The 12084-nt window shown below is 39.7% G+C and overlaps 1 protein-coding gene across 4 annotated transcripts in view; it reads left to right on the forward strand.

Annotated features, from left to right (window-relative positions):
- Nucleotides 1–12084, forward strand: part of IPO11 (importin 11) — a 76799-nt gene that overhangs the window by 23896 nt on the left and 40819 nt on the right. For all 4 annotated transcript variants that reach the window (XM_053408582.1, XM_053408581.1, XM_053408579.1 and 1 more), the window contains exons 8-19: nt 777–825; nt 1577–1647; nt 2000–2192; nt 2299–2451; nt 2685–2728; nt 4929–5019; nt 5906–5953; nt 6464–6569; nt 7512–7638; nt 10341–10374; nt 10500–10540; nt 11568–11684. In XM_053408582.1, coding sequence (XP_053264557.1) covers nt 777–825; nt 1577–1647; nt 2000–2192; nt 2299–2451; nt 2685–2728; nt 4929–5019; nt 5906–5953; nt 6464–6569; nt 7512–7638; nt 10341–10374; nt 10500–10540; nt 11568–11684 — 1074 coding nt within the window. The remainder of the gene's footprint in view (nt 1–776; nt 826–1576; nt 1648–1999; nt 2193–2298; nt 2452–2684; nt 2729–4928; nt 5020–5905; nt 5954–6463; nt 6570–7511; nt 7639–10340; nt 10375–10499; nt 10541–11567; nt 11685–12084) is intronic.

The raw sequence follows: 12084 nt of genomic DNA on the forward strand, positions 1-12084 counted from the left end.
GTACCGCTCCGGCGGGAAGGTAAACGGTGTTTCCGTGTGGCGCTCTGGTTCGCCAGAAGCGGTTTAGTCATGCTGGCCACATGACCCGGAAGCTGTACACCGGCTCCCTCGGCCAATAAAACGAGATGAACGCGGCAACCCCAGAGTTGGTCACGACTGGACCTAATGGTCAGGGGTCTTTTACTTTTACCTTTACCTAGCATATTGTAGCATATTGTGGCATCTCCACCCCCATCATTCAGCCTGGACACTGAGCTCCGAGGGCCTTCTGGCTGTTCCCTCCCTGCAAGTAGTGAGGCTTCAGGGAACCAGGCAGAGGGCCTTTTCGGTAGTGGCGCCCACCCTGTGGAATGCCAGATGTCAAGGAAATAAACAACTATCTGACTTTTAGAAGACATCTGAAGGCAGCCCTGTTTAGGGAAGCTTTTAATGTTTGATGTTTTGTTGTGTTTTTGATAAAGTGACCAGGGAAACCCAGCCAGATGGGTGGGGTATAAATTTTATTGATTGATTGATTGATTGATTGATTTGATTTTCCTGAAAACTTTTAAGGTAGTGACAACAGGTACAAAAGGAATGTGAAGTATGCTGCCGTATAGTAGGCGTGTTAAAAAATGTACATATGTTGGGGAGAGGTCCCCCAGTACCTATTATGTTGATTAAATACTTTTTAGTGCAAATAATAATGTTGTACAAAGAAGCATGATTGCTTATAGGTTGACATGTGGAATTCTGTACCCTTTTGTACTTTAAAATGTTGCTTTTACATCTTCTAGGGATTTCTCCATGCAGTATTTGAGCGGTTGAAACAATTTTTGGAGTGTAGTAAGTATTTGAAGTATTGTCCCGCCTTATGGATTATATTTTACACCTCAAGATAAATAGTGCCATCTGAGGTAGCAGGAAAAAAATGTGTCATGCAGTGTAATACTCTGCTTGCTGGAAGTGTGTTCTGCTGTATCCAAAGAGACTTGCTCCTTAGTCAGTTTAAGGTTGCAGTTTTAGGCTGCAGATCTATGCATGCTTACTTGGGAGTAAATCCCATTGAACTCAGAGGATCTTGCCTCTGAGAATATCTGTTTAGTTTCTGTTGCCAAACGACAAATGCTTCTTAACCAAAGGATATTAGCAACAGTTAACAGCAAAAAAAGAAGCCATTTAACCAAGATGTTCACAAGAATGCATGTATGGGTTTTGAAATTCAAACTGGAAACTTCCTGGCTCAGTCTCTTCGCCACAACTACAGCAGCTATGTGGAATATCTGAATTCCTATCCATTATTTACATTATGTTTCTCTTGAGTGTGTTTTGTTCATCACATCACAGCTTCTATGTACCTAAAATGTGCATTTTGCCCAGTTGGAATATTGTTACTTCTGAGGCACCAACTTTACAAAATATGGCAGTTTTCAGTTACAGTTAAAAGGAAGCGTATGCTGCAATAAATCTGTTAGTCTTTAAGGTATCACAAGGTTTTTCTTCTTTTTTTCTTTTTTGCGTGTTTACTACAACAGACAAGCATGTCTTCTCCTTTGGCTGTCAATAATAATTGAGTTTTTTTACTGTTGTTTACCAGGTAAAAGTATAGAAGCAGATCACGTCTGCAGAGATCGCCTAGAAAAGACTATAATTCTTTTTACTAAAGTGGTAAGTTTCACTAAAGTGGTAATTTTCACTAGATTATTTTCAGCCAAATAATCTTAGTGAATTAGCTTCATGTAGTCAGTTTTAATACTGTCTTTTTAAAAAAATGGATCAGTTCAGCAGAATAAATTAGTCACAATAAAGGGGAAGGGCCTGGGACGGAGGCAGACACAGAACATCCAACTCATCATTCTAAAAAACTGACTATATCAACAAGCTGTTTTCAATTGCTTTTCTTTTTATATGGTTTTTGTAATACACGTTTTTATTCATTTATCTCTTATTATTAACCAATTGTGTTTTTGGTCTGTATTTCTCTTATGATAATCCTGTTACTGTCCCCCTTGCTTTTTAGCTTTTAGACTTCTTGGACCAGCATCCTTTTTCATTCACCCCTCTAATTCAGAGATCATTGGAATTTGCTGTCAGCTATGTTTTCACAGAGGCTGGCAAAGGAGTTGTGTTTGAGCGATTTATTGTCCAGTGCATGAATCTGATTAAGATGATAGTCAAAAATTATGCTTACAAGCCATCCAAAAATGTGGAAGGTAATTTGGCTCTTTTCATTTTTGATAGTCTTGATAGTGATTTATTCCTTTTTGGACATAGATTAATGAATTATGGATTTATTTCATGTGAACTATTTTACTGCAGATAGCAGCCCTGAGACTCTTGAAGCTCATAAGATAAAGGTGTCGTTCTTCACATACCCAACATTAACAGAGATATGCAGGCGGTTGGTCACTCAGTATTTCCTGCTAACTGAGGAAGAGCTAACAATGTGGGAAGAGGACCCAGAAGGCTTTAGTAAGAAGCTGTTCTTTATTTCAGCCTAATTTTAGTTTAAGGTACAATGCGTACTTTCCATTATTATCTAGGAATAATGTTGATGTTAGCAGCATGTGTAATATTGTATGATTGTTAACTAATTCCAGAAGCCCTTTTATGTACAAAGTTGCACATTTTTTTTTAACCAACATATGTAATTTAAAAACAATATGTACTTGATTGTGTAAAATTTATTTAGTTCTATGTTGCAGCTGTGGAAGAGACAGGTGGAGATTCTTGGAAATATAGTATCAGGGTAAGCATACTGCTTAAAATTCACGCAGAGATCTTATTACTTTGAATATGGACATTAAACTTGACATTTTGTGATGCAATCCATATTTTAGACATTACTGTATGTACACCGTCCTGACAGGACCCTCTGGCACGCTACCAAAGACCTCTAAATCCAGGCAGACTTCAGGCTATGCTACTGTTTCCTAAATTGTTTTCTTCCTGGCTGGAAGGTTTCACACTTGCTCTGACCATTTGCTCCGGTGCTAAACTTCCCACCCAGGAAGAGAGCAGAGTGGCGACAATTGTGCAGTCTTTGTACTCTGCAGTTTTCAAGTCCCAAGTATTCCTGGAGGAAAGGATAGAAAGCGTTGTGATCAGCACAGCAGAGCTCTTTTGTGGGTTCATGCTCTCTGTGAAATTGGTATGTCATGCTGATATAGATGCAAGTAATAACATCCTTGTTTATTACCAGATAGAAACCCTTTGACGAAATCTTTCATCAGACTCGCCCGTGCCATAAAGCAAAACAGATATTTTGTGGCTAGGTGCAGATCCACATGGTGGCCTTGATCAGGGGCTTTGGTGTGTGTGTGTGTGTGCGCGCGTTCGCGCGTTCGCGCGTGCGCGCACACACACACACACACACACACACACACAGGCTTCCCCAAGTTCCTCTCCTAATAGCAGAGATTCTGCATGTTTTCAAGCATTTATTTTTACACTTGTTATGAGTTCTGTAGATACATCATGGAGCGGATGGTTAGATCCAGAGGAGAAATGGGAGGAGCTTGTGGAGTTGGAGCCGGAAGGGTCCTAGCAGGATATGGGAAGTGAAATCAGGATCCCAAGAAGTATCTGAGCCCAGGGAGGAGACCAGTAGTCTAGGGAGTGGAGATTTGGATCCAGGGGAGGGACCGGGCAGGTTGGCAGAAGAGGGTGACATTGGACACCCCAGTTTAATACCTCCTGCTGTAGAGCTGCCTCCTGTAAGAGAGGAGTCTTCTTCTGGGGGAGGCCACTGAGTAAATTGGATGCTGAGCTGGCGCCAGCATTGCCTCCATTTGCAAGGGCATGAAGATGCCAGCACCGGTGCAGACAAACCTCACAGACCCAAACCCTTAAAGGGACTGTCCACTTACTTGCCAAGTCATAGGATAGTAGACCAGTATGAAGTAAGCAGCACATAAGCGGCACACAAAACACTACCAAACCATTCTACGTTCTAATCACCCTGTCTAACTCTTGTGCGTAACATCACCGACACTTCGTTTGATCAAACTTACCTTTGTTGATATCTACAGGAGCCTGGCTAAAGGAACTTTAAAGACTGAATCTTCCTTTTGGACACAATTTGAATGAGTTTTCTGTTTGTGGCTAAAACTGTGTTCTCTCAATTTTTGGATTATTAATAAAAGATTTAGAACATAGAATGGTTTGGTAGTGTTTTGTGTGCCGCTTATGTGCTGCTTACTTCATACTGGCCTACTACGAGAATTGGCAGCATAGGTTCATTTTTTCAAGTCCTAGGATAGTGGCTGCTTGTTATTTTAAGAGCTGTGCCTGCCCTGCTCATCAAAAAGAAGGTGTAGGGAGCATGTTACTTGTTGGATCAATGTCTTGGCTTGTGCTTAGCAAATAGTCCAGGCATGTCCAAAGTCCGTTTTGGTGGCCTAATCCGGCCAGCTGGTTGATTTAATCTGGCCCCTGTGGCAGTGTATGTCCGGGGGTAAAATCAAATCCTAAAAAAATCTCAGCAACTTCAATCCTTAAAAAAACCTCAAAAACTTTGGTCAGCCCTCACGCAAGTTCACTTCATCAAATCTGGTCCTCTTTGAAAAAAGTTTGGGCACCCCTGAAATAGTCTATACCTCTTAAATAACTGCTGCACCTAGTGCTAGTGATAGATGAAATATTGCCACATAATAATTGAAAGCTTAAGCCCTATTCAGTTCCGATTATGGTTTCACACTGTTTCAGGCGAGTTTTGTACTCATTATTTTCGGTCAGTTGTGTCTATTTGGGGCTCCGTTGTATTAATTTACTTTGTAAATGCTCAGTTCATACCTTTAAGAACAATTTCCCAATGTTTATAATTACAGGATGTGTTTCACTTTTGCTGTCATGTCATATTTAGCTATTTCCTCAATAGTGCCTTTTTAAAATGAATTTGCCTAGCATATTTTTGCCCTAAATAATGAACAGTTCTTTTCCTCCCCCAGCCATGCACAGAAGTGCTCTTCATTGATATTTTTCACGAATACAATCAGACTCTCACTCCAGTTCTGCTAGAAATGGTTCATACTCTACAAGGTACCTTTAAAAAAAAAAGTTTTGTTTAAAATTATATATTGTGCGGAACGTTGAGCAGCACTTAACATTTTCATTGTAAAATAGTAGTCCTTCTAGTTCTTTTTGTATTGGTTGTAGTCAATCATGCATGCACAAGGATGAAACTCTAGAACAGGCATAGGCAAATGCAGCCCTCCAGATGTTTTGGGACTACAACTCCCATCATCCCTAGCTAACAGGACTAGTGGTCAGGGATGATGGGAGTTGTAGTCCCGAAACATCTGGAGGGCTGAGTTTGCCTATGCCTGCTCTAGAAGACTTTCCAAATCAGCTTAGTGAACTCAGTTTCTCTTGAGACTACCCAGGCAAGCCCTACCCCAGCTGCGCTCCCCACTCGCCTGTACATTCAAACGTCCTTCATGTGGAGGAGCACCACACATGTACACTGGTCTGCAAATAGAACTCTCTGTTGGATGTAGTTTGAGCATGCAGACATCGAGGAGTGGTCCTGCGACCTTCTCTTTGCAGTCTTTCAATACACGGAATCAGGGCTTTAATTTCACTGCGTGCTGCATATTATAGTTACTCTATATCTTTGCCTTATCTCACAATAAAATAAAAAAATTAACCGCCCAATGCTGTTCTTACTCAAATCCTATTTGTGTTCTAACATTTTTACACTGTGTTTTAAAGTATTCAACATCAATACAATGTAATAAATTATATTATCCTAATTATATCTCCTAAATACTTGCCCCTCATAGATTCTCTCTTCCCACTTTAAGGGGAAGAATAAAAATCTTAATGCATCAGAAACCCTGCTTTTGCAATGAACACTACTTATTACTTATTTAAGTACATTTTGCTGCATTATGGATTTACTTGCTTTTTAATTATTTATTTTCAGGTCCTACTAACATGGATGATACCCAAACTCTGCTGATTAAAGATGCTGGTAAATTCTGTTTTTTTCGCATTTTAAATGGAGAGACTGGCAGTTGCTTGTTTTTTTTAATCTGTTCTAATAACTGACAGCATTAGAATGTTCCAAGATTTTGAAAGCCAGTATTGGAATAATCAACTGAAGTTGGGAGGGCTGCAACAGCTTTGGAATACAGCTTTTGAGGTGTAGTTTTTGTGGAACTACTGTTCTTTTAAGTTGCTTTTAATAAAGCTGCACTCCTACACCATCTTAACTGGGGAAGCCTCATTGCATATGGGAAGTGGGCCACGGCAGGAAGGAGAGAAAGGTGAAGACCCATTGCAGAAGTCTGTTCTGATTGCGCACAGATATTATTGCATACATCTCTCTCTCTCTCTCTCTCTCTCTCTCTCTCTCTCTCCACACCCTTGCATCTGAGTTACATTTCTTGTTGAATTGATGTATTTAAAAGACATAATTCAATTAAGTAGATTTGTTTTGCAAAAGAGGCTACGGTATTTTGTTTCATTTCCCCCCCTTCAGTGTACAATGCAGTTGGACTGGCAGCGTATGAGCTATTTGACAGTGTGGATTTCGATCAGTGGTTCAGAAACCAGCTGCTAGCGGAATTGCAAATCACTCATAACAGGTACAAGCCCCTTTCTGTTGGCTGTCAATATGAATTCAGCAAGCTTTGGTATGAAGTCTTAACTCTCCCGTTACGCTTTGCAGTTCTTCACTTTCACATTGGTATTTGCAGTAGATTTCTCTGCTTTCAAAAAAGCAATAAATATGCAGTATCTTTTATTGATGCATCAGCTTTTGATCTGGCAGCATGCCTGTTTTGAATGGCATAGAATTCTCCAATGGCTTGCCTTCTTGTTCTAGATCTGCTTTGACTTCTCTCAGTTCTTTGTCCATGTTATGCGGTTTGCTACGTGCAGGTCTTATGGGGCTTGAAATCAAGTAAATCGCCCTGCAGCACCATGCACCTTGGCAGCACTCTATAAGTAACAACTTCACTTGGGTTGCAATAATGCAAAGTATCTTAAGATTTACTGTATGATAATCCCCGTATTGTCAAGGCGTAGTGTTGAATATTCTTTGAATAGCTAACTGCATCATAATATAAAATTAAAATCTAAAAACTTGATGACCGGTCTTTATGAAACTAAGGTGTTAGTTCAAGGGCATTTATTTATTTTTAGTATAAGAATTGTGAGGATTGTAGTGCCAAAATATCTTCCTAGAGACAGCAGAATCTGTCCCTCCAACAGATTTCACTCGTGGAATGTTTTCAACATTCATATCCTATAATTTAAATAAGCAAATTTACCTGTTTGAAATTATTGTGGAGACACTGTCTCCCATAGAAATAGACCTTTGGAATGTTTATTCTGCAGTGTTCTGCAGGGGCTGAGGTGGAGACCTGAGCAGTCTGATGTTGATTATAAAAACAAACACGTGTTCACACTTTGTTGGTAGAAATTACAGTATTGAAAAGCATTTTTTATATTGACCCCTAAACAATTTAATGCAATACAATCTTAAAAGCCCTTTCTTCACATAATAATGTTTGTTATGTTTAAAGGTATAAACCAATCCGTCGGCGAGTGATCTGGCTAATTGGACAATGGATTTCTGTGAAATTCAAGTCTGACTTGAGACCAATGCTGTATGAAGCAATTTGTAATTTGCTTCAAGACCAAGACTTAGTGGTACGTATAGATCAATCTCTTTGACAAATACTCTGTACTGTATTTATTTTTCATGTAACTGGCCTTTCTCTTCTACCTTGCAAATAGTATGTGCTTTTGTTCATGCTCTTGTGTTAGGAAGGTCTCTCAAGCTTTAGTTCTGTTTAGGCTTACCTGACAGCAATCACACTTCTGAGTACATGCATAGCCTGAGCTGTTTGTGAAGTTTTATTATCTTTGATCATCTCTACGCACCTGAAAGCTGTAGAAAAGTTAACTATAGTTTTGTATGGAAACTTTTCTAGACGGCTCAAGTCCTTACAGAGGACTAGTTGAATTTGTGAGAATAATCCGCCATTGTATATAGTTGCAGAACGTGTATGCATTAGATTATGGCTCATGCTGTATATTGGAGAAATTTTCCTACTTTGCCAGCAGGCCAATATCTGCCACCTGAGGAATCAGTCCATTGAGTCACATTTGTAGAGCTACTTTAAATGTCCAGACCTGATCTAGTAGGCAGGGCTTGAGTTGCAATGATCATTCATTTCCAATGCCCATCAAGTGAGAGTCTTGGATGGGCAAGAACAACCTGGATGAAAGCCTGAATGCTGTCTAGTGCAATATATCTGCTTGTTTGATGGGTGGCCATTGGGTTTGATATCTTGTACTGTTCTGTCAGTTGATTTAATTTGTCTTCTGGTGTTTTTGCAGTGCGCACTTAGTAGAATGGATGGAGTGATTGCTGATGGTCTTTAGGTGATTGAGAGGGAGATATTGGAGTGATTGGATGGATGGTGGGATATTGTGTAATGGTGGATGTCTGTGAGGTGTGGGAGAAAAGTAGGATGAGTAGTGGTACTGAATGATTTCAGTGTTTCTGTAGTAGTCAGATTGGTTCAGAGTCTATCTACACACTAGATCTGGGTGTTAGTAAGTGGTGCTGCATATTGTGAGTCAGGATGTGCCTTGGCAAGAGGGAGGGTGAAGTGGGAAGGGATACTTGACTCTTTAGATGTTTTCAAGAAGTATTGCTACGTTTTGCTTTGGGGGGGATTTTTATTGTTTTGTTACTGCAGTTTTCCAGTTCAGTCATTTGTTATATCTATAGCTATTAGGGGACGCAGTTGGCGCTGTGGGTTAAACCACAGAGCCTAGGACTTGCCGATCAGAAGGTTGGCAGTTCGAATCCCCGCGACGGGGTGAGCTCCCGTTGCTTGGTCCCTGCTCCTGCCAACCTAGCAGTTCAAAAGCACATCAAAGTGCAAGTAGATAAATAGGTACCGCTCCGGCGGGAAGGTAAACGCCGTTTCCGTGCGCTGCTCTGGTTTGCCAGAAGCGGCTTAGTCATGCTGGTCACATGACCTGGAAGCTGTACACCGGCTCCCTCGGCCAATAAAGCAAGATGAGCGCCGCAACCCCAGAGTCGGTCACGACTGGACCTGATGGTCAGGGGTCCCTTTACCTTTTACCTTTATTGTGTATGTTATTTTTGTAAACTGCTTAAAGATTGTATTGGTATTAAATGTTGTATCAATATGTGAAACATAAATAAATGTGGGACAAAGAGTCACCTTCCAATTCTGCAGCTCGGTAAAGAAAATATTTTTGTTTTTCTCATGGTTGAATTGCATAGGGTGAGAAATAGTGCACCGTCAATAGACCTGCCAGTACCCAATGTCCATCTCTCATACAATAAGCACTTAAATATCAAACTATAAATAAAAAAGACAATATAATAAATTTCCAGTACTTGAAAACACAAGTACATCACATTTGATATATGGATTGGGCCCTCAAATTACTGGACCGAGCTGATAAGTTTTACAAGACTAACTACACTGTTCACATTCATGCAAGCAAAGCTGATTAATGAGCCTTTGATAGTTGACTACATCTACATAGTTTTGCTGTGATCATAAACTTCAGTTTCTTTATATTTTGATTGTGTAATATTTGACCCACCCTTCTGTCATTGAATATATATTTGCTCTGTATATCTTTAACTTGAACAATGTATATCCATCTCAAAATCAATTCAGATTGTGTTCCATTATGAAATTAAAGATGTAAAGTTTGGCTATAATGCCGTTTACAGCAGCTGAATTGGTAGTTCTGACTGGCAGCTTGTTCAAATAGCAGGAAGAATAGCCTTGTAGAAGGATAAAATTTTAATAAGAAAGATAAGGCATACAGTAAGGCATATCAGTCTGAAGCAAAGCCATATCACACTGAAAAATTTCCACCCCAGACTTGTTACACGATATTAATTTTCTCTTTCTTCTCAACCAGAATATCTTCAGTACCAAACAAAATAACCAACAACCTTCAAATACACTTCCCCCGTGTCCTCAAGTTTGACAATTGAGTACCATTTTGAATTGTCAAATCTGAAACAAAGGTTGTTTGATCATCACATCAATACACTCATTTTGGATACATTAAAAATGAGGAATTTGGGAATAGAGTGAAAATAAGGAGGTGAAAAACACTTGGTGAAATGTTTAAGGAGAAAATGGTCTATCAAGTTCTTAAATATAAGACTCTCAAATAGTTGAATTTGTTATTCTGTTTCTATGTCGTGGGGCAGGGATCAGCCAATAGAAATGAAAGATATAGTTTGCTGAACTGTGTATCAACTTTGTGAATATTTTGTGAAAATGTTTTATAAACAAATCTAACTGACCAACATTATTTGTTCTTGTTTAATTATTTTCCTTCAGGTCCGTATTGAGACAGCTACAACTCTGAAACTAAATATCCTTTTCCTTATTTAAAGTATTCCATCGTTAACGGAATCACTGAAATTGCTTTGATTTAATGTTGCTCGTTTCAAAATATTAACTGCACAAAGATTTTGGTTTTCCTTAACTACATTTTACCTGTGGATGACTTCGAGTTTAGGACTGATCAGTTTCTACCAGTAAGTGCATGTGACCCCCTCCCTGTGACCCCGTCATATACTAAATTCAAAAGCAAGTAAAACCACTTAATTGAAATGCAATCATTTACTTCGGTGTGGTTAGAATTCAGTAGTGTTTCTTAAGAAGTGAAAATTGAAATTCCATTAGAACATAGCATGAAGAAGTAGGGGTAGAAATTGGGAGTTGTATCAAATGTTGTATGAGCAAAATTTTACTTGCACAGCACAGCCTTCTCTTCATCTCTTTCTGAAACCCCACCCCCAAATCTGCTTAAGAGAGTCTTCCAATCCTCTGGAGCAGATTTTGAAGGGGTGCTGGGGAAAGGAGGAGCAAAGTTGTCTCTTGTGCAAGTAGAATGGCACCATTGGACACATCCCTGGATAATAGAAATCATTTGTAGAATCTCTAAAATACACTCCTGTTCTGTATATGATTAGCATCTTGCAGACCACACTGACATTGCATGGTGGGATTACTATAGTGTATTCTTAGCAAGGTAGTTATTTGGGCTGTTTGTGAGTCTCTGCCTCACCTTCTTAAGCCCTTTCCTGAAATGCTGGACCTACATTTTGCTGCTTTACAACAGGAAGTCATTTTGTAGTGTGGCATAGCTGCTAGTGTTGTGCCGTTAGTGAAGTCTAGAGTAATTCATTGGGCAAATTGAATAGACTGAGAAGAAGGGGCCTATGGAATGGGATGAACAGAGAATGTACAATGTGAGGGAAGAAATGGCAGAGAGAAAGTAAGATGTTGAGGAAAGGAAAGACTGAGAAGAAAGGTGAGGCCTGGGGGGCAATATGGTGTAAGTAGTGGTGGATAAGTCAGGATTTGTAGCTTTGGATGTTCTGGGAGTTTGGTCTGTGGGAACAGAGAAGAGGGATTTAATGTGGCCCAGGTCGGTATTTCCCATGTTAAACTGACACTACCCAGATATTTTGTGGCTGGTCCCTAGAGTAATTGAATTAATGGTTAAGAACTGTATCAGTGTCCTTACTAACTCAGACCCATGTTGTCTTTCTTTTGCAGTATCTGGAATCTATGTTTACCCTGCTCTTTCAGCTTCTTCAAGAAGTTAGAGAATGTGACACAAAGATGCAAGTTCTTCATGTTCTGTCTTGTGTAATTGAAAGAGTCAACATGCAAGTAAGTAGATACCTCAGAGTGTGGAAAAACTGTTGCACATCTAAATTCATAGGAACACAAGACTTTGAAACCATTAAATATTGGCCTATTTCTGCGTTTGCAGTTCCAACACTATCCCAACCCCCCTTTAAGCATTTGAACTGTTTGAACCAAATCCCTTTAGACATTTTGAATGTGTGGGGGAACCTTGATAGTGTCCAGCCACTCAAAGTTCTGTAACAAACCCGCCAGACATTGGAATGTTTTCTCAGGCATTCTTTGTGTGTCCCGATCCTGAACAAGCAAGTCAAAGTTGTTATCTTTAGTAATTTATCACTTACTTTACATGGGTTGTGAACGCATTGATGTTGATTTCCATACAGTTGTAGCACTCCTTATTGGGGGGTGGGGGGGGTGACGA

Source organism: Podarcis raffonei, chromosome 11 (genome assembly GCF_027172205.1).
Source record: "Podarcis raffonei isolate rPodRaf1 chromosome 11, rPodRaf1.pri, whole genome shotgun sequence".
NCBI classification, from domain to species: domain Eukaryota; kingdom Metazoa; phylum Chordata; class Lepidosauria; order Squamata; family Lacertidae; genus Podarcis; species Podarcis raffonei.